The sequence below is a fragment of the Spironucleus salmonicida genome, chromosome 3, assembly GCF_000497125.1.
Source record: "Spironucleus salmonicida strain ATCC 50377 chromosome 3, whole genome shotgun sequence".
In the NCBI taxonomy this organism is placed as follows: domain Eukaryota; phylum Fornicata; order Diplomonadida; family Hexamitidae; genus Spironucleus; species Spironucleus salmonicida.
In genome coordinates, this window is record NC_090598.1 from 199,868 (window position 1) to 225,954 (window position 26,087).

General features: G+C 30.0%; 21 protein-coding genes across 21 annotated transcripts; 13 read left to right on the forward strand and 8 right to left on the reverse strand. All coding sequences in view use genetic code 6, as the record gives it.

The window, feature by feature from the left end:
- Positions 1–85: 85 nt before the first annotated feature.
- SS50377_22335 (uncharacterized protein) lies at positions 86–1,450 on the reverse strand (the record flags this gene model as incomplete). Its single annotated transcript, XM_067906225.1, has 1 exon — positions 86–1,450. The coding sequence occupies one exon, from the start codon at positions 1,448–1,450 to the stop codon at positions 86–88; it is 1,365 nt and encodes a 454-aa protein (XP_067765493.1).
- Positions 1,451–1,899: 449 nt separating this feature from the next.
- On the reverse strand, positions 1,900–2,505 carry SS50377_22336 (Transmembrane domain-containing protein; the record flags this gene model as incomplete). Its single annotated transcript, XM_067906226.1, has 1 exon — positions 1,900–2,505. One exon carries the CDS (start codon positions 2,503–2,505, stop codon positions 1,900–1,902), a length of 606 nt encoding a protein of 201 aa, XP_067765494.1.
- Positions 2,506–2,618: 113 nt separating this feature from the next.
- SS50377_22337 (uncharacterized protein) lies at positions 2,619–3,053 on the forward strand (the record flags this gene model as incomplete). Its single annotated transcript, XM_067906227.1, has 1 exon — positions 2,619–3,053. One exon carries the CDS (start codon positions 2,619–2,621, stop codon positions 3,051–3,053), a length of 435 nt encoding a protein of 144 aa, XP_067765495.1.
- A 37-nt stretch (positions 3,054–3,090) lies between these two features.
- SS50377_22338 (uncharacterized protein) lies at positions 3,091–3,588 on the forward strand (the record flags this gene model as incomplete). Its single annotated transcript, XM_067906228.1, has 1 exon — positions 3,091–3,588. One exon carries the CDS (start codon positions 3,091–3,093, stop codon positions 3,586–3,588), a length of 498 nt encoding a protein of 165 aa, XP_067765496.1.
- Positions 3,589–3,601: 13 nt separating this feature from the next.
- On the reverse strand, positions 3,602–4,294 carry SS50377_22339 (uncharacterized protein; the record flags this gene model as incomplete). The annotated part of the gene is made up of 1 exon (XM_067906229.1): positions 3,602–4,294. One exon carries the CDS (start codon positions 4,292–4,294, stop codon positions 3,602–3,604), a length of 693 nt encoding a protein of 230 aa, XP_067765497.1.
- Positions 4,295–4,478: 184 nt separating this feature from the next.
- Positions 4,479–4,916, reverse strand: SS50377_22340 (uncharacterized protein; the record flags this gene model as incomplete). The annotated part of the gene is made up of 1 exon (XM_067906230.1): positions 4,479–4,916. One exon carries the CDS (start codon positions 4,914–4,916, stop codon positions 4,479–4,481), a length of 438 nt encoding a protein of 145 aa, XP_067765498.1.
- A 145-nt stretch (positions 4,917–5,061) lies between these two features.
- SS50377_22341 (Kinase, CK1 Casein kinase) lies at positions 5,062–6,195 on the forward strand (the record flags this gene model as incomplete). Its single annotated transcript, XM_067906231.1, has 1 exon — positions 5,062–6,195. The coding sequence occupies one exon, from the start codon at positions 5,062–5,064 to the stop codon at positions 6,193–6,195; it is 1,134 nt and encodes a 377-aa protein (XP_067765499.1).
- Positions 6,196–6,249: 54 nt separating this feature from the next.
- On the forward strand, positions 6,250–6,813 carry SS50377_22342 (uncharacterized protein; the record flags this gene model as incomplete). Its single annotated transcript, XM_067906232.1, has 1 exon — positions 6,250–6,813. The coding sequence occupies one exon, from the start codon at positions 6,250–6,252 to the stop codon at positions 6,811–6,813; it is 564 nt and encodes a 187-aa protein (XP_067765500.1).
- Positions 6,814–6,897: 84 nt separating this feature from the next.
- On the forward strand, positions 6,898–7,488 carry SS50377_22343 (GOLD domain-containing protein; the record flags this gene model as incomplete). Its single annotated transcript, XM_067906233.1, has 1 exon — positions 6,898–7,488. The coding sequence occupies one exon, from the start codon at positions 6,898–6,900 to the stop codon at positions 7,486–7,488; it is 591 nt and encodes a 196-aa protein (XP_067765501.1).
- A 47-nt stretch (positions 7,489–7,535) lies between these two features.
- SS50377_22344 (uncharacterized protein) lies at positions 7,536–8,945 on the forward strand (the record flags this gene model as incomplete). Its single annotated transcript, XM_067906234.1, has 1 exon — positions 7,536–8,945. The coding sequence occupies one exon, from the start codon at positions 7,536–7,538 to the stop codon at positions 8,943–8,945; it is 1,410 nt and encodes a 469-aa protein (XP_067765502.1).
- Positions 8,946–8,954: 9 nt separating this feature from the next.
- On the reverse strand, positions 8,955–9,809 carry SS50377_22345 (NH3-dependent NAD synthetase; the record flags this gene model as incomplete). The annotated part of the gene is made up of 1 exon (XM_067906235.1): positions 8,955–9,809. One exon carries the CDS (start codon positions 9,807–9,809, stop codon positions 8,955–8,957), a length of 855 nt encoding a protein of 284 aa, XP_067765503.1.
- A 159-nt stretch (positions 9,810–9,968) lies between these two features.
- SS50377_22346 (Kinase, CK1 Casein kinase) lies at positions 9,969–10,982 on the reverse strand (the record flags this gene model as incomplete). The annotated part of the gene is made up of 1 exon (XM_067906236.1): positions 9,969–10,982. The coding sequence occupies one exon, from the start codon at positions 10,980–10,982 to the stop codon at positions 9,969–9,971; it is 1,014 nt and encodes a 337-aa protein (XP_067765504.1).
- A 533-nt stretch (positions 10,983–11,515) lies between these two features.
- Positions 11,516–12,373, forward strand: SS50377_22347 (uncharacterized protein; the record flags this gene model as incomplete). Its single annotated transcript, XM_067906237.1, has 1 exon — positions 11,516–12,373. The coding sequence occupies one exon, from the start codon at positions 11,516–11,518 to the stop codon at positions 12,371–12,373; it is 858 nt and encodes a 285-aa protein (XP_067765505.1).
- A 102-nt stretch (positions 12,374–12,475) lies between these two features.
- SS50377_22348 (Glutaminyl-tRNA synthetase) lies at positions 12,476–14,644 on the forward strand (the record flags this gene model as incomplete). Its single annotated transcript, XM_067906238.1, has 1 exon — positions 12,476–14,644. One exon carries the CDS (start codon positions 12,476–12,478, stop codon positions 14,642–14,644), a length of 2,169 nt encoding a protein of 722 aa, XP_067765506.1.
- A 1,085-nt stretch (positions 14,645–15,729) lies between these two features.
- SS50377_22349 (uncharacterized protein) lies at positions 15,730–17,013 on the forward strand (the record flags this gene model as incomplete). The annotated part of the gene is made up of 1 exon (XM_067906239.1): positions 15,730–17,013. One exon carries the CDS (start codon positions 15,730–15,732, stop codon positions 17,011–17,013), a length of 1,284 nt encoding a protein of 427 aa, XP_067765507.1.
- Positions 17,014–17,037: 24 nt separating this feature from the next.
- On the reverse strand, positions 17,038–17,784 carry SS50377_22350 (uncharacterized protein; the record flags this gene model as incomplete). The annotated part of the gene is made up of 1 exon (XM_067906240.1): positions 17,038–17,784. The coding sequence occupies one exon, from the start codon at positions 17,782–17,784 to the stop codon at positions 17,038–17,040; it is 747 nt and encodes a 248-aa protein (XP_067765508.1).
- Positions 17,785–18,185: 401 nt separating this feature from the next.
- On the forward strand, positions 18,186–19,205 carry SS50377_22351 (uncharacterized protein; the record flags this gene model as incomplete). Its single annotated transcript, XM_067906241.1, has 1 exon — positions 18,186–19,205. The coding sequence occupies one exon, from the start codon at positions 18,186–18,188 to the stop codon at positions 19,203–19,205; it is 1,020 nt and encodes a 339-aa protein (XP_067765509.1).
- A 30-nt stretch (positions 19,206–19,235) lies between these two features.
- Positions 19,236–20,630, forward strand: SS50377_22352 (POP1 domain-containing protein; the record flags this gene model as incomplete). Its single annotated transcript, XM_067906242.1, has 1 exon — positions 19,236–20,630. The coding sequence occupies one exon, from the start codon at positions 19,236–19,238 to the stop codon at positions 20,628–20,630; it is 1,395 nt and encodes a 464-aa protein (XP_067765510.1).
- On the reverse strand, positions 20,631–23,351 carry SS50377_22353 (Meckelin and transmembrane domain-containing protein; the record flags this gene model as incomplete). Its single annotated transcript, XM_067906243.1, has 1 exon — positions 20,631–23,351. One exon carries the CDS (start codon positions 23,349–23,351, stop codon positions 20,631–20,633), a length of 2,721 nt encoding a protein of 906 aa, XP_067765511.1.
- Positions 23,352–23,424: 73 nt separating this feature from the next.
- Positions 23,425–25,161, forward strand: SS50377_22354 (uncharacterized protein; the record flags this gene model as incomplete). The annotated part of the gene is made up of 1 exon (XM_067906244.1): positions 23,425–25,161. The coding sequence occupies one exon, from the start codon at positions 23,425–23,427 to the stop codon at positions 25,159–25,161; it is 1,737 nt and encodes a 578-aa protein (XP_067765512.1).
- Positions 25,162–25,218: 57 nt separating this feature from the next.
- On the forward strand, positions 25,219–26,067 carry SS50377_22355 (uncharacterized protein; the record flags this gene model as incomplete). The annotated part of the gene is made up of 1 exon (XM_067906245.1): positions 25,219–26,067. One exon carries the CDS (start codon positions 25,219–25,221, stop codon positions 26,065–26,067), a length of 849 nt encoding a protein of 282 aa, XP_067765513.1.
- Positions 26,068–26,087: the final 20 nt, after the last annotated feature.

The following is a 26,087-nucleotide window of genomic DNA, read 5'->3' on the forward strand; positions in this document are numbered from 1 at the left end:
TTTTAAATTAGTAGTGCAAAGATAAATGTGTAGTTATTACTTAGAACGAAGAGAGTTTATATAAAAAATCGTAAATAGTTAAGCATCATTCGCGCCATACGGTTAAATTTTTATACTAGTCAATTTCTTTCTGGGAAAGTTTGTCTTTTCCCCAATTTTGAGTTTATCTTTACTTCATATCAAAAGGGTGATTCTTTATTCCAAATAACTCTTATACTGATGTCTTACATTACGCTTAAAAGAATTTATCCGATTCAGTCGCATATGTAGCTAGAACACATCGTTCTAATATCTCACCTCTGGCCCAGTCAGCAACTGGAACTGGTTCACTAACATTTTTGGGTTCTTTAGGTATTTTATACTCAGATTACTATGCAGCAGGAACTAAATCAAATACAGACTATTTATTTTCACTAGGTAAATCACATTAACTTTCTAATTCTGACTCAATGCTTGATTAACGTCGTGATGCTTCTTATATAGATTTTTACATAATATTTTATTCATTTTAATCTGTTAGTAAAGTGACAGAAGGAGCGCTACCATGAGCTTGGTCAATATTTTCATTAGCCTATATCTATGGAATCATGATGCATTAGCCCGTAAGGGTTGTATTATCTTAAAGTTCCGTTAGCAAAGATTAGGATAATTATCTAGAGTTATCAACCAAAAATTGCTATTTGGTATGATGTTCTATTACATCATTGTGAGCATTTTATATTTGCTCCCAGCATTGTTTGCTAAATCTTTAATTGCTTAATCTTGTAGACTACACATCAGAATATTATTAAGTTATATTTTATATACTTTACTGTGTGCTATTAAGTTCCTATTATAAGTTAATTAGTTCTTACTCTTTAATGGCTTTTTCTTTAGCAAAAGTTTACTCATATTCGAGTTTTTAATTGCGAATTTATTCAATTTCTCCAGATAGCTATTATTTATATCGAGCACCTGCCTATTAAAGATCTTATGTTACTTTTTATTACTAAATAATGAGTTAATTTTCATAATCTTTAAGTTATTTTGATCTATCTTAAAGCTGCCTATCTAACTACTCTAATCTTTATTTTTCTTATTCAATAAGTTGGTATTATTGTTATGTTTTTCTTTCAGCTTCTTATGCTAAAAGTAATTTTTGCTATGTTTATGACTCTAAATTCTACTAAGCCTTTTAAATAACTTATTTTGGGTTCCTCATAGCATTAATTTTTTCCTTAAGAATTTATAGTGAATCATATTTCGTTTATCCATCTGAATAAAAACTCTTAGGATATTAAGCACCTCCCCAGCTGTCTTAAAGCTGCGGTAAAGAATTAGATTAATTGAGTAATAACAAAACTTATTGTAAAGGAGTAGTAATTTAAGTAAACTACTGAAATAATGAATCTCTTGACTCTACATACCTTTGTGTTATTTTCTCGCCTACAGCAGCAAGATGTAATGGCATTTATGAAATTTTGTGATATTAATATGTTATATTATATAATAAAAATAAAAATAAATTTTTAAAATGGATAATTAAAATAATTTAATAGATCCTACTTACTACAACACATTATCCTCATATTTTTCGCAATCAAATTAACAACTATCTTAATTCTATAAGAATTAAGAATTATATGCGAGGAGTTCCACAATTTTAGATTTAACACGTTTTTGCTAGTTTTGTCAATCTCCTGATATAATTTTTACAACCAGAATAATACCGAATCAAAAAAACAGTTAAAGATCAGAATTTTAGATCATTTTATGTAAGTACTGTCATAGAACAAAAAAGTTAAAATTACGATAATTATAAGAATCATAACAAGATGAGCAAAAACTTTGCATCTAGTAATAAATAGATCCTCGTAAATAAAAAATGTTAGAGTTGTTAAGAAAAGGGAAAAAATGAATTCATTTTGATTTTTCACTCTATGACTATTATGGATTTCTGAGATTGAAATAAATTCCTTTCAGAATAACGAAGATTATACACAAAATGTATAATACATACTATTTAATATATAAATATGTTATCGAACTAAAAATAGAAGGAATAAATCCATTAAAGTTTAAATATTCCCATGCGTTAGCAGAATCCTGTATACATATCGGAGAGTTACTATTAAATGGTTGAGTTCTTGATAACATACTAGCAATCAGATTTGGTACTAACAGTACAATTATGTATTTATTACCAACTTTTTATAATGATGTTTGAACAATAAAAAAGATCGATGAAATAACTGAAAATGGCAAGAATGCAGTGAGATAAATATGAGTTGAATTATCAATAAGAAACACAACCCAAGGACTCAATACAAATGGTAAGAATACAAAATATCTGTAAAATTTAGGGGATGAAAATAGGCAATATGAGATTGGAAAGATAAAAGACATAAAAATATCTGAAAATAGATTTAACTTAGATATTAATGGCCCAATTTTATCTATGAGTTACTATATAATAATTTATTGGTTTGAAAGAATAATGCCTTCAAAATCCGAATCTATTATCATTTTAGAGGTTAGATATAAATTAATTATTTAAATTATATTATAATTACAAAAACTAAATTATTATTATAAAACATATCTAGTAAATAAGTGAAATCGTAATCTTATTAAAGGAAATGAACTATCATGCATTAAATAGCATAAAACCAAAAGTGTTAATAAACAGACCTTTTCCATAGATGTCATTAAGATGGAATCAGCTTAACAATGATAATGCCGAAATTATCCGCGAAAAAGTTGTCCTGCCATATGAATAACATACTTAGCATATTAAAGAGACGCTTTAATCCGGAGATAACCATGAATAGGCATTTACAAACTAAGAGCTGAAAGACTTGAAGCTTAAAACCTCATACGTGCACTATGATCACAACTGGGATCATATCAAAGATATGGAACTTTAAATTTAGGCTACACAGGAATAATTGGATAAATTGGCATTATCTAATTCGATAAGAAGAACTAACTTTTAAAAGAAAAGAGAAAGCAGCGATGCTGTAGAATTACTACTAAAAAGTTAATAAATTGTTTTTGGTCTATAAAAGAAGTGATAATTTATATATTTTTAATTATTTGTTTTCCGGAAGAATGACAGTAAAAATTTAATCAATTAAACCTCAATTTTTAATAACGAAACCTTACCCTATAAAAAGCGAAAAGTATCCTGCATTAAGTAATAGATACAACACACGAGCAGCTAAAGCAACCATTGAATCTCCGATCGAATTACAAACACGAAGAATCATTGAAAACGTCAACCCAACGTCAAGGTCTCCATCCAATTATACTAAAATACGTGCAATATAATATTTATCATAAGCGATTGATCAATCAATGTTAGGAAAAACGTATAATACAAACGCAACAAGATAAACTGTTAATTATAATCCTAAAATAGAATAAATTGAAGATAATATTAAGAATTTAGAGAATTAATTGGATTTTGTAAGCATACACAGAGAAAAAATTTGTTCTAATTTATCTCGTACGTACTCACCATTAAAACAATCCTAACCATTGCGATAAATTAAAGACTTGACCTAAGTAAAAATTTTGGTATGGAATTATGAAAAACACTTTTAGTGATTATGGATAATTATCATTTTCTAGATTTTTTAGCTTTATCTTCCCTGTAGCACTTACCAGAGTCAAACCACTATCCACAAATATCAGTTTTACTATACAGCTTATCACAGAGATCCTTAGCATCTAAAACACGCTAGTCGCTACTACTACTACTCTCGTCATCAATTTCATCATCCCTAATTTTTTTCTTCTACTTTCCACCTCTGGTACTCCTAGTATTGTGCATATGCTATATATTCTCTTATTATTAAAATTATCTTTCGTCAATCAAATGCCGTTACTTCATCTCTTCAATAAATTTTTAAAAGTCAGTTTCTGTATTTGCTTTAATAATTTCCTTAATTTCCTCAATATCAACACCTAAGGCAGCAGCTTCCTCACTAGATAGACCTGTTTCTGCGTTTTCCCAAGCTCTAATAATTTTTTATAGAATATCCACATGATGAGCAGAAGGGACACGGAAAATAACTAAAGTTTAATTTATATCTATATCTGTATCAAATCTTAATCTTTAAGTTTCCATGCCTTCAAGGGCAAACTCCAACACGGCTCTAGCATTAGGTGCAAACGCATGCTTGGCAATGATAAATTAGTGTAAAAATGCTAACTTTATAGAATGTCCCATTGGAATTTTAATTTCAAATGTTGAAGATCTATCAAAAGCAAATTTGTAATAAATTTTATGGTCTTAGTTGACCTAGTGCATGATTGGAAGGGGAATTCAATAAACTATTATTATATAATATTAATAAAATAGTTATAAAATTTAAAGATAAAAAAGTGAGTTCTTAATTATCGTATTTTAAAGTTGTGTTACTGACAAAGCAGAATTAAGAAGATTTAGGTTAAAAAATTAACAATAATAATATTCTAAGTTTAAAAATAAGATATCACAAAGATTTCTTATACCCGACAATACCTTGATAAATTTCTTTCAATCCATCAAAAATAGCTGTATTATTATTTGAAAAATCAATATCGTTTAGATTTAAAGAAATCTATGCTGATTTATAAACTTCTTAGAAAACTTTCAGATTCAATTCTTATTATTTCTATAAATGCTCAATCATAAGTTCTTACTCTTTAATTAAATTCTATGCATCTTCATCATCTTCCATTTGATACTCGACCTCAACTCTTGATTCAATTTTATTGATCTCTTCCTCTTTATCTAGTAAATAATCTATTTTAAACTATTACTAAGATTCAATTTCATTATATTTAGATATTAACTTTTATTCTAGCTCAGTAGCTGGATTGAGAGATTCTAAATATTCTAATCGCCTTAACATTTCAGGAACCTCTATACACTTTCTAGGTCTTGGCATTTGTAAGTACGAAAATTAGAATTATTATATATATTTTATTTTATTTCTATGATATTTGAAAACAAATCCATATAAAAAGATTATGATTAAATATTATTTATTATATTGTTTTTCTTTCCATTTCATTCCTTTTTAAAAGTTCAGAATGGCGGATTTACGAATTGCAGGAAAATATTAGCTACAAACTCGTATAGGCCATGGAGCATTTGGTGAAATCTACAGAGGTATAGCTTTAGCAACTAATGAACCAATAGCTGTTAAACTTGAACCGGCAGATGCGAAGCCTCCTCAACTTTTATATGAATCAAAGATGTACAAACTACTTATGGGTGGTGTCGGGATCCCATATATTTATTATTTTGCTTAAGAAGGCGAATACAATGTTTTAGTAATGGATCTACTAGGTCCTTCACTTGAAGACCTATTTTCTCTTTGTAAGAGATAATTCAGCCTTAAGACTACTTTGATGCTAGCTGATTAAATGGTTACTAGAATAGAATATCTTCATTTAAAAACGTTTATGCACAGAGATTAAAAACCTGATAATTATTGTATTGGAAGAGGAAGAAGAAAATCAACTGTTTATTTGATTGATTATGGTCTTTCTAAGAGATATTTAGTCGGAGGCAACCATATACCTTACAGAGAACACAAAGCTTTAACTGGTACTGCGCGTTATTGTTCTATTAATACACATCTTGGTATTGAACAGTCTCGTCGTGATGATTTAGAATCATTGGGTTATATTTTTGTTTATTTCCTCCGTGGCTCTTTACCTTGGTAAGGCCTCCGTGCTTAAACTAAAAAGCAAAAATATGAAAAAATACTTGAAAAAAAGCTAGGATGTCCTATAGAATAATTATGCCGTGGTTATCCATCTGAATTTTCAGCGTTTTTGCATTACTGCCGTTCATTACGATTTGACGATCGTCCAGATTATGCTTATCTCAGAAAACTTTTCCGCGAATTATTTGTGCGCGAAGGCTTTGTTTACGATTATGTGTTTGACTGGAATGTAGCAGGTTATGATACTGATACATATCACGAAACTAAGTAGAAAGAGTAAGGGCCTAAGTCAGATAATGATGATGAAGGCGGTGCTGAGGGAGGTTCTGTTCATGCTTCAGATAAAGGCAATGGAGAGGAAAAGAAAGCTGAAAAGGCTGAAAAATCTGTCACTAGATCAAGACGTGGCTCTGAGTATATCCGTACATAAGAAAGATAGAAAGAAGCTGACATTAGAAAATAAACTAAATTTGGTGGAACGTTCCATTTCTGAGTTATACTTTTTATAACATAATAATATTATTAATATTTCATTTCATTTTTATTAATGTATCATATTTAAGCCACATCTTTAACACTAGAGTAAATAGTTGACCTCTGCTATCTTATACACCCTTCTTTCATGAACGAATAATTATGTAGTAGATGCAGAATGCCTCAAAAGCTGCTGATGGAAGTATCACCAAATGCTCAAGTTTTCTAATATCACTGCAAATGTGGTATCGCTCCAGCAGCAGAAACATACATATTTAATCAAGCATTTTCAGCAGCACCATTCGAAATTGTGCCAATTTTTGTTAAAACAGCACAAATGGGATAGGCAGTTGGCTGTGCATTCTACGCACCACTTACATATGAGTCTGGGAAAATGTGCATTTTGAACAAAGGGTTCGACCGGTCAGTTACTGAATTCCGAACCGAACTGATGTATAAAATGGGTTCCAGAGGTACCGTTGCGATTTTCTGCGATACAAGTATTTTCGAGTGGTTCGCAGATCTGATTTGCGTAAAAGTTGAAAATGGAGATTAGGCCTATAAGGACTCTATTGAAAAAGTTGAGGTTATTGCCGAGAATGCTAGCTATTTGAGTCGCGTTTAGGGGTGGGCATGATACTAGTGATTAATTAGAATACTTGTTGTGAGAAATAAAAAAGTAGTATATAGTTATTATATGAAATATATTGAACTAGTTAAAATGCTCTAAGCCTTAGCAATTTCTGTCATGGTTAATGGTTATAAATGTTTTTATGCTACTGTTCCTTAAACAGATATATTAGTGTTTAAATATAATACTACTGATATTTCTGATGATCGTAGAGGGAATATTGAGATTCATTTTAACTATACAATTCATGACTCAGTTGGCACAGCTTTGAAAAGTGGAATTATAACTGGTATTGGCAAAGAAGAACTATCTGTTTCAAATGGTTAGTATTCGGTATGTTTAGATGTTCATATACCAGAAAATACAAAATATTCATCAAAATAACATTCTAGGGTGATCAGGCGTTTAGATATTGTATTTAGTGGTTCTAATGATATTGATTAATCTGCTGACACAACAGAAAATGATATTGGTAAGGCTGATTATTTAGTCAGAAAATCTAAAGCTATTGGCAGTCAATAGTCTGGTTCAGAATATAGAAGAGTAAGAATTGAAAAAGCCGGAAAACATTTAAAGGTTTAAAGCAAAATAGCCACAATGTTCACATGTGTTGTTTACATTGTTTTGACAATTTTATCGTCTAAATTTATTAAAAATTATTTAAAGTCAAAACGCATCTGATAATATTATTTTATTTTATATACTATTGATAACTATATATTTTAAAAATGCCGCCAAAAGCTGATAACTCCAAGGCTAAGAAAAAAACACCAGAACCAGAATATAGAGATGATAAAGGTAACCCTATTCCGTTTGAAGATTACATTCAACTACTTAAAAGGAAATATATGGCATTTTGCAAAAACGCTAATGTTAATGGATACAATATTCTATTAGAGAAAATCAAAAACTCAATAGATTCAGATGATAAAACTCTAGTTGGTGTACCATTTACTACACTTACTATTGGTGGAAACGTTACTCCAGCTCAAATACCTCCAACTATGGCCTTTATTGAGCTATACAATAAGCTCACTCGAGTGTCGTTTTCTGGTGTTTGTTTAACTGATGAAGCAATGTAGTCTATTGGAAAATGTATTTCAATCACTAAAACGATTAGATATATGCAGTTTATAGACTGCAAAATATCTGCAAATGGTATGAAAGAATTCTTTAATACCGTACCCCTTTCTGGATTGTAGTCATTCTCAATTGAGGGAAATGAGATGTCTTCGGAGTCTATTATCGGCCTTGGATTAATGGTAGAAAAGTATATTTAAATGTGTAGGTAAACTGCATAGGCTGCTATTGAGGAAGCTGCTGCTAAACACTAAGAAGAATTAGAGAAAATCGAGAGAGAAAATGCAGCTAAAAAATCAAAAAAGAAACCTAAAGTTTGGAAGGCCAAAAAAGGTGAAATCATAATTTTTGATAAAACCGTTGATGATATTTTCTATAGTTACTTCAATCTTAGAAGCATTTCAATGATATCTTGCGGATTAAACCCTTTGCATGCACCAGCAATAGGTGTTTTTGTTGAAAAAGTTGCTCCATTTTTATCATAAATTATTTTTAGAAATTAAGAATTTGGTGCAATTGGCATAGGAGAAGTGGGGTCAGGATTACTACGAGCTAGTTAAAAACTGAGTCAGTAAATGAAAACGAAAGCTGATTAGTAGCACCCTAACGAACGTGAAACCTACACTGGAAATCAGCTTTTACTACTAGAAGAAATGGAGTTTAAACAGTGTTGTATTTAGGAAGACTAGAGAAATGCATATGCTAGGTTTAATGAAGGAATTTTATAATGTGGGAGGCTTAAAACTATCGTCCTAACTGACAATGTTCTAGAGGAGTAAATCAACTGGATTATTCCATGTTTGATAATGCAAAAATCATTGATTAAAGCAGTTTTACCAGAGAAATGCAACTCATTGATGGTTAAGGATCTGAGTGTTAAATTAAGGGAGCACCGGAAGGCGTAAGATGACTGGACGAAACTCGCGAAGAAAATGGCAAAGGAAGCCAAAAAGGCAGCGAAACTAGCCAAAAAGAACAAGGTACCAGTTCAGCCAGTAGTTGCTGAGGCGCCTTCTGAGAGTACAGGGTCGAAACCCGCGACTGCTACTGTAGAGTGAACGAATCTCTCACTTTATGTTTAGAGGAAATACTGCCTTGTGCTTGTTTCTTTCGTGAATTTCGAAAAGTCTAATCTTAAACTCTTTGAAGTCGGAAAGTTCATATGCAGAGAGTGTTTTTTCGTAGAGATCTAATTCATTCGTCCTCACCAGTTCAGTTATTAATTCAACATGATCATAGCTCCACCCAATTTCATTTTCATCAGTTTAACCTGCCCAGAGATCTGCTGATGGAACTGCTTCTACTAGCTATTTTGCTAGTCCTAAAAATCTACCAACCTCGTATACTTCGCTTTTGTGTAAATCATGTATGAGTTGAACATCACTAACACCATCACCTGCCTTACTAAAGTAATAAAGAAAACCGTCTTCGTCATAATTACCTGTACCTACAACACAACCATTGGTCATCTGTGCAACATAGAATGCAACTGGAGTTCTCATATAGCTGCGTAAATTTCCACGTGCAAAGTCACTGGAATTCATATCTAACGCAGTATCAACTTTCTTAAATAATGAATCAAAAATTTCTGTCTGATCTACTGTAATCAGGTCACCAAAATCTTTTAGAAGTAATGCACGATCCTGGATTTAAGCAGTAGAGTGAATTGGTTAAAGGACACCTAACACTCGCTAAATCGGGGAATTTGGTTAATGTTAAGCATAATTTGCTAATGCAAAGGTTACTGAAGAGTCGATGCCGCCTGAAACTGATACAACAACAGTTTTCAAGGGTGTTGTAGCTAAATAGTTATTAAACTGAATGCAACGGGAATTAACCCACTATTCGGCATTAAAATTCCTATTTTTCCGTAACAGGTTAAGTTTATCTTGGAAAACCGGTGATAGTTTAGTTTTGTACATTTAAAGGAAAGATAAATTAACTAAAAGAATATAATAAATATAAGCTTTAATATATAATAATATAGTTCGAAAATTATTGTAATTGAGAAAAAGTAGTAACCAAAGCTATGTACTAAGTTATTTAAACAATTATCACAAAATTAACTAAAAGCTAAATAATCAAAATCTAATTTCACCATCAAAGGTTGACTATGAGCTACCTGAGTTTTAAGTACTTCCACGTAAAGAAATATTTGAATTAGAAAAATTCTACTATTACAAAGATTTGAATGCTTGAATATTATCTGTATCAATTCCTTTCATAACCCAATCAAATAGTGTATCATATATTTAATTACATCTTTCCAAGCAACTAGCAAAAGTTTTCTTGATATAAGAGTAGTCAGGCCTATCTGTAAATCTTAAAGATCGTGCATAATGAACAAATTCTTTAAGTTCAGGAGGAGTTCCTCTACATAATTCTGAAACAGATACAGACACTTTGCTTTCCATAATTTTTTCGTATTTTTCCTTTTTCCCACCTCTTATACCTTACCAAGGTAAACTACCTCTCATAAAATAAACTAAAATATAACTAAGACTTTCTAAGTCATCTCTTCTACTTTATTCAATACCTAAATGTGTGTTAATAGAACAATATCTAGGTGTTCCAGTGAGAGCCTTTTATTCTCTATACGGTATATGCCCATCTGAATTTGTTTAGTAACGCTTAGATAAACCATAATCAATTAAAAACACTGTAGTCCTCTCTTTACCAAGTCCTATGCAATAATTATTAGGTTTTTGGTCTCGATGGATGAAAGTTTTATGATGAAACACTTCTAATCTATTTAACATTTATATACCTAACAACATTGTTGTCTTTAATGAAAATTTCCTTTAACATGACTAAAATATATGCTCAAGACTAGGCCCTAGCAAAGTCATCACTAACCAATTTGACTCTTCTTCTTAGCTAAAGAAATATATTTATGGAAAACCTTTTTCTCCAGCTAAAGTTGAGAATATGCGAGACTCATAAACAAGCTATGATGGTTTTGCATCCACAGACTCGCGTTTAACTGCAACAAATGAGCTTTTACTAGTTATAACTTTAGCAAAAAATACCTAACCAAATGCACCCTAGTCTATTTTTGATACAATCTAATATTTTCCTCCAATTTTTTCATTCATCTTATCAATGTATTAGTTTATATTATATTCTATATTAATATAATGCAAAATAGCATTATTCTTTAAGTAATAGATGCAACCGGCTGCTCAGTAAAGCAATCAATCTATTTGCTATTATTATCTTAAAATAATTTACAGATGGCTGTAAAACTATTTAGAAACGAAAACCTAACACCAGAGCGATAAGAATTGTCAATAATTAAATAACTGAGATAAGTACCTTCAGCTGTTACATAGTTAACTAAATCACTTTAGTAATCTTCATCTACACCTTTGAAGTTTGCAAAATTTTAATATAGAAGCTATAATTAAACAATAGCGATTTATAAAACTACAACAGTTCAGTCTGTATTGAAATAATTATAAAAGAAATGGAAAGTATAGTTTATTTTATAAGGTAAATAGGTGATATAAAAATGTAAACTAATAAGTCAGTTTGATTTATTAGAGTTTTAGTGTTTATGATTTTGATATGACAAATTTCAAATATTAATAATATATTATATAATAATATATGTTATCGTTTTAGCGCAATGACTGCAAACTAGGAATTACCTATTTAAGAATCAGTAGAAGTATAATAACCAATTGAGGCTGAAATTTTGACGAAAACTGTTGAACATTAAACGTTTGAAGAACAAAGCTCGTCTCCATAGCAAATATTGGTTGAGTCTTCTGGTTCAGTGTCAACACCTATTAAGTAGCGCAAATAAGAAGCTTTTGATACTTTGCGCAAGAAAATTGAATTAGAATAAAGATTAAGATTTTTGGAATAGTAGTAAAGATAGTAAGAAGATCATTAGAAATCTGTTAAGATTCGTTGTGAAAAAATGACTGCAATTTAGGAGCAAAAGTTTTTCTAAACCCAGGAGATTTAGCGACTTAGGTAGAATTAGTAGATGGAATTGACTGATAAAAAAAGAAAAATAAAGGAAACATAAGAGGTAATGAAATAAGGTTAATAAAACTCAGCCATGAATACTTTAGTTAAGAAACATATCACTGCAACAATGACTAAAAAAGAAACGCAAGACTTGCTATTAAAATAATAAACAAAAATTTAGCACGAGTAAAGTAAACTTAAAAAGGTTCACGATGAGCATTATATGTTTGATAAATCTATAAAAGAAAGAAAGGCAAAAATAGAAGTAAATCGTAACAAGCGAATTTAATAACTTAGTGATGCCGAAGTAAAGAATATGGAGAAGGTCAAGTAACAAGCTGAGAAAGAAATGGAAATGATGAAAAAGAAGGAGCAAATTTTGTTATTAAAACTAGGAAAATTCCAATAAGAAGATAACCATATTGATGAAGAACTTTAGGAGTAAGATTAATAAAATTAGTAATAAGCTGAGGATTAACCTTAAACTTAAGAAATTATTTAAGAATGAAAGATATTATATTTTATAGGCCTTTATTTTTCTATACCTTACCTATTTTTATATTTTTGTATTATTATAAGTGCTCCCTAAAACTATTTTTCTTTCCCTTAAATGTCAAAGAAGACTGCATTTGATAAAACTAGAGAAGTATTGGCTTTGCCTGAACGCGAGTATACATTGGCAATACAATCATCTTTCAATATAGTAGTCAAGAAGGCACATCCTTCATTCTACACTCGTGCTAGCAATTTTATATCTAATCACAATCTTAATTTAAAGTAAACTGAGGCTATGATCTCAGCTCTTATTGAAAATGATAAAATAGAAGATGATTAATTAATGGTGAGATCTGGTGTCGGCGTTGTTATTACAAAAGAATAACTTGAACAAGGATTAGCTGATATTTTAACACCTGAACTTGAAAAGTTTAGAGCCCTTTCATAGATTTCATAGAAATTCCCCTTTGCTGACGGTATCTTACTCAAGTCTGTTGTTGAATAAGCTTTTGAAGGTCGTATTGTGCAGAAAAAGATTGTTGAGAAATAAGACAAGCCTAAAGATGCTAAAAAGGCTGCAGTACCTACAGGTATGACATTAGAACCATTAGATGTTGTTTACAGTATAATACCTCAAAAAAATAGATATGAGTAGTTGCCTGCAGAATAGCAGAAGCATGAATAATTCTTAAAAAGTTTAGGAGTTAATCTTTTAATGAGATTTCCACCTGAACCAAATGGTTATTTACATATTGGTCATGCTAAATCTATGTTTATTAACTTTGGATATGCTAAATTAAATGGAGGTTTAACGTATCTTAGATTGGATGATACTAATCCTGAAACAGAATGTGATGAATACGTTAAATCTATTATGGAGACGGTCAGCTGGTTAGGTAATACTCCTTTCTAAGTCACTCATGCATCTGACCACTTTTAGCGTCTTTATGATATAGCGGAAGATTTAATCAAAAAGGGCCATTGCTATATCGATGATCAAAAGGCCGAAGAAATTTCTGATTTCAGGGAGCGCCGTATTGATCCACCGAATAGAAACCGTCCAGCAATGGAGTCATTATCTCTCTTCAGAATGATGCGTGCCGGTGTTTTCCCGGAAGGATCTCTAACTCTCCGTATGAAAATGAATATGCAATCAGATAATCCAAATATGAGAGACCCTATTGCTTATAGAATCAAGTATCATGCGCACTAAATGTCAGGAGATTCTTGGTGTATTTACCCATCTTATGATTATACACACTGTCTTTGTGACGCCTTTGAGAATATTACCCATTCAATTTGCACAATCGAATTCAATATTCGTAGAGAGTCATATGATTGGCTTACACATATTGTTGGTGGATATAGACCTATGCAATGGGAATTTTCTCGCTTAAATATCACCTACACTGTTATGTCTAAGCGCCGTCTTTTAATATTAGTAAAAGATAATTTGGTATCTGGATGGTCTGATCCACGTATGCCAACTCTTGTAGGTCTTCGTAGACGTGGATTCACTCCTACCATTATTAATACTTTCTGTCAGGCAATAGGTGTTTCGCGCAACCCTCAAACTATTGAATACTCTCTTTTAGAGCATGTTGCTAGATAAGAATTTGAACGTGAAGCAGATCGTGCTATGGCCGTAGTTGATCCTATAAGAGTTGAAATAATTGATTGGGTCGAAAAATCTATTGACTATCCTTTGCACCCAGCACTTACTGAAAGAGGTATTGAAAAGATCAAATTGTCAAAGGTTATTTTCATTGAAAGAGTAGACTTTAGCGAAACTTAGGCTGCTTAAGGGTTTTACGGATTTGCACCTGACCAGCCTTGTGCACTAAGATACGGCCCTAATTTATATATGAAGGAAATTGTTAAAGGTAAAAATGGCTAGATATCTGTAAAAGCTAGCTTTTCTGAAGACGTTGAAGCTACTAAATAACTCATGAGAGATATGAAACTTAAGAAGAAAACACTACCTAGACTGCATTGGATATCTGAAAATGACAGTAGAGTTGCGGAGGTTCGTTTATATGATGTTTTATTCAAAAGTAAAGATCCTATGGCGGTTGAAGATTGGTTATCTGATATAAATCCTAAATCTATAGTTATTTAGGCTAATGCAAGAGTGCCTAGATATGTTGCAGACTCTTGTAAGGATGGTAAAAGCTACAAGCATTATTAGTTCGAAAGGTAGGGGTTCTTTGTAGTTGATGAAGAATCGACTAATAAAAAACCTATTCTCAATCTGACTGTTGCTTTGAAGAAAGATTATGAATGATCATTTTTATCTATATTATATACAATATAATAATTTATATTATTGAAATGAAAGCACCATTAATTATTGGAGTTTTTGAGAATGAGAATTAATTAAATATAGTTAAAGAAGAAATTAATTAATATTTTCAGTTTATAGTGCATAAAACGGTATATGATAGTTCTTAATGGATTCTGTCTTGCTATTTCTTTTCTCAGTCAATTGATCTTTAATCTTTACGAAAAAACTTTAATACAATTATTATTAATCCAAAAGGCATAACTAAATATCCAAAATATATAACTAAATAGTAATTTACAATATGCTTTTTCCATGAATAGGAAATTAACAAAATTTAATAAGAGTATAAAGAATAGTAGAATTCTAAACACATAATAACATTTGGATTAGTTGGTCCACAATTAATATTTACTTTTATTAGTCAGGTGGATGTTGAGTTATTTATTAGTTACCTTAAATAATTTGAGAATCTTGTTAGATATAATTAAATACAAGATGAAGAAAAATATTATGTATCTATGATATACTGCTAAGATATAATAACGTTAGGTGAAATTAAGTAGGATTTTGCTGGGAAATGTTATTATTCTAAGGAAAACTTATAAAAGGAGCCATTTTTCTTATGTTTTGATATATTTAGGGCTTTAAGTTTCACTATCAATGATAATACTGAAATTATTAAGTAAAATAAAATATAAAAATAAAATCTACAAAATCTACAGAACGGTAAACGGACTGGACGAATACTTTTTAAATTATCCGATAAATAATTAGGTATGGCAATTTATTATGACTTGTGCCTGTTGTATCGAAAAAATATCATGGAAATAAAGTATTTATGGAAAAATGAATAATTCTATATAGCAGGGTATTTTAATCCTAGTGTTAATATCAATGCAATGTATTATACTTTAAAAATACCGGTTAATCGATATTGTCATACAAATTTTGATATACGTAAACCACCATCATTTATCGACGAAGGTATATTCTATAGTATGCTTTTTGAGGAAGATATTTGTTAAAAAATTCTAAATTATCAACCAAAATTATCTTAAAATACTATTTTGCCAAAAATCATTATAATGAATTTAACTATTATATAGCATGACTAATTATCTTATATTCTATAAAGCTTATTTGCTGATAGACTGTAATTAACTGCAGTTACCTCATAATTTGGTGCCTGTTATATTGGTATTTTATTTATAGAAAAATATTTACCTGGCAAAAGAGCTGTAGATTTTTTAAAGGATTATGGGTGTGAGTTTTGTTAACAAAAAGGAGAAGGGTTTAAACCAAGAGCATAGTTTCTTATAAATAAACTCATGTTTTCGCAATAAAATCTTCTGTTATTAGAAGCTAATGTTTCTTCAAAATATGAACCTAAAATTATAGAAAATTCGGTAAATATAGACAAACTTACTATTAAACCAGCTATTTTTGATAATCAGAAAACAATTATAATAATAGATTTTGAAGCTTATCTGTACCGAAACGATATATTTATAGCATCTGAATTTGCAGCAGTTTTTGTAGAAGATAATAAAATTATTAACACTTTCCATTCCTTGATTTCTCCATCACAGTAACAATTAGAAATTCTAGCTGATCCAAGACATCAGCAAATCATAAAAAATACAACATCATTGACTGCACTAAATCATACAAATGTTTAAGGTAACACATTAAACCAAATTATCGAATAATTCACCATATTAACATAACAGTATCCGAGTTTTATTTTAACAGCAAAAGCACCTTAGTTGGAAATACAAATTTTACATAGTATAAATTCACCATTTTAGTATAAAGTAACCGATTTTCTGACACTTCGTCCATCCTTAACGTTTAAATCAGCGCATTCACTGAATAGAGAAAAATTTTATTGTAACACACATACGAAGGGTAGATAGATAGGTTTGTATGGATAGGCTGTTCATTGTGCATTGGATGATTGTGTATACCTCTCTAAACTTCTTATTAATGAGCCTGTCGCTGAAACTAATTTTTTCGGAGAGTTTTAAAATAATTTTATTATTTCCAATAATTTACAAGTCTAAAAAAGCTTTACAACGAAATGGCCAGAATTAATTGCCCCAAAATTCGTATTCTCATGCGAAAATAATGAGGATTTAACTATAATATTATCAGATTTTTAAATAATTTTTGATGCCAGGTACCTCATAAAGAAAGTAGAACAGTAAGACTAGCTGCTATGCTCTATGTTGTTTGTGTAGTCTGACGTACCACTTTACTGCTGCAAGCTTTTTAAATAAGGAGTAGAGACTAGATTTTTCAATGGAATCGAGAATATTCCATAAGAGCTTATGTTCACAGAGCATGAGTTTTAGTAGATTTATCAATGATTTATATGAATTTTCACTTCTACATCAATCAAACACGTTCCGTCCAGCACTAAGAGTGCACTACATTTTATTCAAAATAGCATCTAGGCTAGTAACAAGCTTCGTTTCGTGAAGAATTCTCTCCTGTTGATTATTATTAATTTGGATTTCAGCTTCTCTCCGAGATTCAGATATTCTGGTTTTAAGCTCGCTTAGATCTTTGAGTCTGCTTACAAAAAGTGAATCAATCTCCTTTTTCATATCTTAAACAGAATCATCTCCCTCTTTCCGCCGAGTTTCTAACTACTTCAATATCTTCTAATTCTGTTTTATGAAATCTATCGTCAACTCCTCGCTTTTGGCTATGTCTTCTGCTTCAATTTCTTTCAAAATATTAAGTAAATTTTCAATTTTTTCTTACGTTTAGGACTTAAAGACCTCAATTGCGGCGGATCTATTTTCTTACTCAGCTATAATACGCTTTGAAACATCGTTCGCACGAGTTTTTAATTAATTAAGTTTGTCCTACTAAAAAGTAGAAATACTTTGGAGCTTTAACTTGTGTTATTCAAATAAGATAGTAAACTACTAGGTAAAGTCAAGTTATGTATCGTGCAATATTGTATATCGGTTTGCTGTTTAGTTTCTAATTTTTAAGTCAATTTCCTAAACTTAGCTTTGGAAACTTGTTAGACGAGATTTTAATTAGGTTATTTAAATATTATAATTACTATCAAATGCCTCATTGGCATTTTTTATTGTTTGCTTGAGGTTTTGAAGTTTAATAGACATTTTGCAAATATATAATAATCCTTTAATAATATATAATAATATTTAACATTCAAAAAGAACAGTTGGTAAAAGTAATTAGTCATTCAAAATATGATTATTAATTAATATCGTAATTCCATTTTTAAAGCACTTCCAAGCTAAATTTTAGATCTGAAATATCAGTAGTTATTATTGGTATACTTTCTTGAGTTTCTCGAGTATTAGGTTATTGCTTCAACTCTATTATTTTTAAATCAATTAATTTAGTACTTATCTGACGTTTTATATTATTTATTTGTAATTATTTTAAATCCATTTATTTGATTTATTTTATTATATAGGATGTTATATTCATTTATGTTTAAACAAGAAATACTAAATAAAATTTATTATTTTTAAGTTATTTTTAGAATATTTAGAAAATGGGTTGCGGATCTGGAAAAAAAGGACAATCGGAAATTATTCAAGCAGAGCCCACAGAAGCTGAACTTTATCCATAAAAGTTTATCGAAGATGTTCCATTGCCAGAATAAGAGCTTGAGGATGAAGAAGAATAAACAGAATTAAAAGTAACGGAGATATATTTTCGAAGAAAAACAGAAGATATTGCCGTTATTGCATTAGAAAATGTTAAACAACATCTGTATCCATTAGCAATTATGAAAATTAATTTAGATGGTAGTTGGTATTCTTCTCATATTTTATCATATTCACCAAATTCAGTTAGAATATTATTACAAAGATAGCTCACACCGGATGTTTTACTTATTGCAAAGATAAATGATATTGTTTAGATAGAAATTATCAGACATAAAAATCCAATCAATTTACCCATTTCGGGTGTTTGTGTTATAGGCCATGGGTTAGCGTTACCACTTTTAATTTAAATTCAAAAAATTTATAAGTTAAAACCAGATTGTTGTGATTTTGTTATGTTGTCTCATAAGGCAGATGACTTAATATTTAAAAGTTCACTTAAAGAAATATTAACACCAAAAAGTGTTGAATTATAAGTCACAAATGCATGTTTGGATAATATATTAGAATATTTTAGGAAGCAAATCTTGAAAAAGAAGCACAGTGTGGTACTTGCCTTAGGCCCTCCTTGGCTTTTATATTTACTAAAACGATTATCAAAAGAGAATTAATTGAGTCATATTTAATTTTATGGGTTGTAAAACTTATATGGATCTACAAAAATGTCCGAACTTAGTTCAGAATGGGCAGACTTGCGGGTTAATAATTTGTATAATGTTGTAAAATTTGATCGGGACGAAGATGAATACGAATAGTTAGTTGAAAATTACATTCTTACATAATGGAAAGACTCTGTCGAACAAGAGTAATAAGTGGTTGACAAGATTTTATAAGAAAACATAGAGAAAAAAGATGATTCAATAATAGAACAAGAAGATTCAATATAATTTTTGTAATTAGAATGATTATCGTTATATATTTATTCCACTCCTTTAATGTAAGTCTAATCTTTATAGTTATTTGAATAATTTAAATTAGCTATCTACAAGCTCACATCAAACAATAAAAAGGCTACTAGAGCTCATTAGATATTACCTAGATACCGGCGTAGAAGATAGATGTCTTATAATTTTCATAGACTTCCTTAATTTCTTAGACCAAGGGCGCTAACAGAAACTAAGTCTGATTCTTTAATCTATAAAACAAATGCACCAAAAATGACTAGAAAACATCGCAGGGCTACACTCAAAGACCGGCTTCATGTTTATTTAGCAAAACGAATGAAATTCTATCATTGCTTCCCTTTCCGAAATACGTAGAAGGTACTTAGAAGAGCTTGTTAATAAGCACTTATTCCTAGAACTGATGGTTATATTTTACTAGAAATTGACGGTGAAATTCTGACGTATGGTACCTAACTGCTTAATAATAGTATCCCTGTTGAAATTTACAATTTAGGTAGCATCAAACTTTTATTAACTTATGAATTATATGAATAATAAACCTTATAGATACTATAGTCTCTCTAAATTTAATCAAAGCCATCAGATTTAGTCAATATCCTTTTATATGGTGAGACTGTAAACATCTTAAACGAAGTAATTAAGTCATAAACACACCCGTCAGACAATATTTTTAATCACACTGACGAGCTGTAATTCGCGGAGAATATCATTCCAATATAAGAAATTTTCGCTAAAGCCCCAATTTTGTAGTAACTTCCTCCAGATATTTAATCGGAGGTTAACTATCTTAAAAATCTTTAATTCCACAATTCAATTGATTTAAAGTTCATACGTACCGTAAAACACAAAAAAATATATCCAAATCCTCTAACTCTACGAAAAATTGAATCAACAAAATCTCATTTCGAAATAGCAGTTCATTTCAATGCTACATTTGCATCATTATTTTTATCTAAGGAAAATGCTTTATAATTTATCAGAAAAACAACTAGAATTGGAATTCCGCTTGCAGGTGTGCTAGAACGCCGCTTTTTACAGTTTGAGACATAATTTCTCGATCTGTAGTAATTTGTTACATTTAATGGCGTATAGTTACGTAAAATTTGTAATAAAGAGCTAGGAATAGGACCGAAGAAGTAGTTTCATCCCAGTTAGAAAAAACATATTTAGTAAGTTTATTTTGAAAAATTTCTAATTACAGATAGCTGTGATTGGGAAATATAGAAGAAGAAACTTGATACTAAATATAAAGCAGAAAAACCAGAAATTGAGACAAATTTATCGTCTATTGAACCATTTTTTGGTGTTTTAAACTATGGATTTTCTGATGATAAATGTGGATTTATAGATAAAGCATACAGATTGTCCGCTGGTCGGGAGAGCTTTATAGGGAATGGAAAGCCTAAATTGGGAATGATTATATGATCAGTCACTCATCAAAATTTCGCTCACAAGTGTGCCGAGACCGAGTCGTTTCCGTTATAAAATTACCCAGATTGCTCTTAGCATAACTAAAAATAACCAAGATAGACTTAGACCGAGCGCTGAGTTATTTGAAATTTACACTATAAGTGCAGAAAATGAAGCAGAAAAAAGACAGTCCATGAACCATCTGCTATAATAGAAGCTAGAAGCCAACCAGCTGGCACCACCGAATCCACCTGGTAGTCTTGCACCTGAATTATTTCCCCGTGGTGAAATATTACGAGTTGGATCACTTAGAACTAACAGTGCATTCGCTTTTGAGGAAAAATTAATATCAAATAGTCTTTAGAATTTAGGAACATATCTAATAGGTTAATGACTAATAAGTTAGAGCGCTTATAGAGCTAGTTATTCAATTTCAATTAAATTGTCTCCTTTTTATTTAGAAAAGTATGGAATTTCCAGAGTCAGAAGTCGATTTTCAATCGAAGCTGATGTATCCACAGATTAGTCCCCAACTGGTCCAGACACTGATTATTCTTTAACTAGTTACTTACCACAAGCTTCAGATAAAGTATATAGTTCAGGACAATCTACGGAAAAATATACTCTGAACGATTGTGCAGAACCTCCATGAATACCTCTTCTAGGAGCTAAGCCTCTAGCCTCCCTTTACAATCCATCGATTATACTATAGCAATCCCCATCTGTATCCCCGAATGGCGATCTACCATATAATAAAATGGCTGAAGAGTCAGTATCAAATACAAACACAGAGCAATTAGCTACTGGCAACATATCAATGAATTTATCATAGGGTGATCCAGTGCAACATCTATATATTCCTATGATTAAGCTGACAAAAATGAACGAAAAAAATACTACAAAAGCTGTAATAGTGGAATTCAATGTTAAATTCAAGTTATGGGGTGAATTAATTGGAGTTGATGTAAATGCACCAAAATATTGGAAATCAAGACCATACAGAATAAAAAAGCTAAGTAAAAATATTAACGTGTAATCAAAAAAGTGGTATCTTATTAATTTTTAAATAGCATTTGAAACAAATAGTTTTCTATAACAAGCCGGTCCTCCGTGATCTAGTATAACAAATTTTGATTTATGACTAAATAAAACTATAAACAACGATGGTATAAATATAAAAATACCAGATACTAGGCATTCAATGCCAACAAATTCTAAAGAAGATTCAGGGCCAGATAATATATTGATAGGACTGTTGAAGTAAATGCATTAAAATATAATAATATCAATAAGCATTCCAAAGCCTACACCAAAAACCATCATAAAAAATATATATAACAAAACTATAGCTCCATTTTTAGATCCATTAAATGGGTTTTTGCCTAATCCTGATAGTTTTTTTGATTAAGAAAAACTATATATTAATGAGCTAAACCACCCTATAATAAGAATAAATATAGACCTATAACTGAATTATTATACATTATTAGAAGAATAATTTATAATCAAACTAAAATCTATGAAGTTTGACTATCGGCTAAAATTTTTATTCAAATTTGACTACGTTAATTTAGTTATAACTCGATTCAAAAGAGGCCCATCTACTATATTTTAATCAATGGTATTGTAATTAATATCAATCTAAGGATAAAATGATTGATTATTTTTATTACCATTTATAGTAAAAATTATCTAATTAGCAAATAAATTTTCAAAAAACAATGGAAATGATAGTGTTTGAGTCAATTATGAATTAACAACTAGTCTGGTAGATGTATCATTTGTATTTCCAGTATATAACTATACAAATATTGGTGCATTTTATTAAGTGATCTTTAAAAGTGAAAATACACCAATTCTGCAAATTTTTTAATAATTATTACCAAACATTAATGCTGGTGACTCCTTATTTTAAGTTTAAATTTTGGGCTATGAAAATCTTTTAATCATTTATGTGCTTTAATGCATTAAAGTTCTAGATATATAGCCAAAATTAAGTCTTCTATCACGTTAAGTTACATCTGCATAACGTCTGATTTTCTATATTAATGGATTAATACCAGATTCTAATATATTACACATGTCTAGTGTTTCTATGTCAAATTTTGTCTTCAATAAAACTGTACCATATAAATCAGTAAAAACTGCTGTGATATTCATAATATTCATCCACCCTATTTAATCAACACCATTATATGGGAAATAAGGATTTTTAAGAACTGTTGGCATAAAATTAGGATGTTATAAAATTTATTCTGATCTAGATATACTAGGAACAACGTCTATAAATTAGGTAGAGTCAAACCCAGCTGCTTATTAAACAAATTAACAATATTACACAGACTCTTAAAAAGGTAGACTACAAAAATTCCAAAGGCTATCACATGCTTATATGCTGCCTTTTGTCTAGCAAAGTTAATTCGCTTCTGCTATATGCAATGAATAAGTGTTAGATCCATTTACTAAGTTAATTCCTGGAGGTGTGACAACTACACATTACTATAGTGTTTATGAATAAACTAGTGGTAGTGTACATGGAGCTTTTTATGCTTTTTAAACCTCTACAGCAGGTGTATATTATAATATACCACAGGTAGCCATCGGAGTAAACACTACTGACTCACCATCTTAGCATTTAGATTACAATACTCCTGGCCCTACACAATCTCCTGAAAATGGTTAATTTGTGGTACATGTAGCACCAGCTGGACAAGTAAATGAATTTTAATCAAACATAATTTAATTTTCACATCCACATTGTAATTAAGGGGAAATTGTTGTAGCTTAAACAGATGTTTAAGGACATTGAATGCAGTTTCCTGCAGAAATAGAAAAAAAGAAAGTAGGCGCACATGCAGATAGGGTAAGTATAAACATTTTGGAAGTGAGAATTTTAAATCTTATATTATATTATAAGTATGAAGATATATTTGCGGTAAAAATGAGTGCATATTCTCCCGAACGAAGAACTGGATTCAACACACTGTATTAACAGTATTTAAAAGACCCAGAAAAATAATACTATATCAAATTATTGTAATATTAACAGTGTGACGAAAATTTACTATGGATTGTTGATAATTTAGTAGCTGCTACTGCTCCCCTTGACGAAACTCGCGAAGTATTTGAAAAGTTTTATAAAATTCTATCTGATAATTTAATAAAGGTGACAAAAAGTATGTAATATAATTCGTTAGAATTTATATATGCATAAAAACCACCTACTGTAGTACGTGATATAATTTCTATGTGTGCTTATTTGCAGATAGATATTTAATCACCTTATGTATGGTTATCATTAGTTGCGCTATCTTTAGGTTTACCTTCTGGTTGGAGTTATGATGACGATACTGGTGAATATATATGTTTAAAAAATGAAGAAAGAACAACTGTTCACCCCTCTGATTATATTCTTAAAGAGTGGAAAGATAGACAAATTTAATAAACAGGTCATTAAATTTTAGTTAAGTTGACCGAGTAAGAATAATTTAAAGTTGGACCTTCCTTTATTGTTGTTTATGATTTTAAAGATATGAGAACTAAATTTGTTGGGAAAATGGATATGTTTTAACCTGATCTTATATCAATACCAATTTTAGATGAAGAAAATATTAATTACCAAATTAACAATCATATCGAGTTAGCTGGAGCTTTGATTGAAGCAAATGAATTAGTGTTTTAAGGGGCCAGTGGTGATGTTACATTATTATAAGATCGAGGTGTAGATAGTGAAATAAATACAGTCTAAGAAACCTATAACATTATGATTTAGCAAAATGAGTAAAAGGCTAAGTCTAAGTTTGTTAAATAGTTCGGTTATAATAAATAACGACTGTTATAGAACGACTAAGAACATTATCTATTAAAATTACAATAGTCTCTCCTTCCAGATGTTCTTTTAGATAAAAATTTTATAATTTCAAAATTATTACCTCCCCAACCTTCATAGTCTAGATTTTTAGCATATTAGTTAATTGATAAGCGTAAATATCAACTTATTTTCGCATAATCCACTTAACTTGTGAATCCTGTAGTTTCCTAGCTTGCAAATGTTGAAAATCAGCACCAAATTAGACTAACAGTATATATTACAAATCCAAATCACACCCAAAACTAATAATTACAATTATCTACTACAAATGCTTCAAAATTTGACTAATCAATGACTCCATAGCTGACAGTTTTCAACGATTTAAATGGTTATGTTTATCCATTTGAGACACATGCAGAATTGCCTTCTTTATATGACTTTTATATTGGCAAGTCAGTTTCTTGTAGAGGTATTAATTTTATATTGACTCAAAATGACCCGAAAAGTCAAGAATGGTTTACAAGTTGCGGCAAAATTTTGAAGTAAATGTGTGAATTTATATACGATAAGAAAAGTAAAAAGAAAGTTACAATGCCAAGATTCGACCAGGTTTTTACAGGCAGAGAAGCCATGAGTATAGCTATTGAGAAGCTTATCAAATATTTTTATGCATGTAGGCTTAATGGAATTGAGGTGCATGCAGATGAATTGGCTGCTGAAGCTTTGACGGGCTGATAAATGAAGTATATTATTATTTAATATATTGTTGTTATAACATAATTACTAAATAAAATGGAAAAATTACTAAGTAAACTTTTCTATTCGTACTTTGATTAGTCTTATATTTTAAGTGATGTTAATATTTAAAGTGCTAGTTATTAATTATTAATGGCTTAACGACTTCAACTTTAAAAGCCACTTTCAATATTAACTAAGATTTAAAAAAAATTATGCATTTTAAAGATTACTGAATAAATATCCAGTCTAGTAATGAATTATAAGTAAATAAAATATTTTGAAGATGAATTAGTTAAGTTCGTATCAAAAAATATCTCTGGAGATACTCTGTACTAGATATTTTACCTTTATGATTAAATTTCTTTATACAATAAGGTAAAATTATTTAATAAGCTATATCAATATCATTAAAATGTGCCAACTGTATTATCTTTTTATCTTGTTTTTAGTGCAATATTAGAGATTCTATAGTTTCCTGCATTATCTTAATCTCAATAACTTCTTCTCAATAATATATTAAAAAGTAATTTATCGGGGTACGAATATATAGAAAACTAAGTTTTATCATTCATCAATAATCCCCTAAACTTTACTTATAAAGCATAACAAAAACTTGCTGATTAATGCAACTCTATGCCTTAGTTAACTAGTTATGAAACAAAATGTAAACTGAAAATTATTCCTAAATGTTACTAACTTAACTTTGAAATTTCCAATTTGAGTGTTAATTGGTTTAATTTGAATTAAAATTATGAACATTAGTTTAATCCAGATAATATATAATTTTTGCAACTATACTAATATTATTTAAACCAGGCCAAGTTCTATTGTTACAAGCACTCTTAATTTTGTATCGAAGAACACGTGAAAATACAAAGATGGTAAACAAAGAAAATTTACTGATTTAATATATATTATTTTAT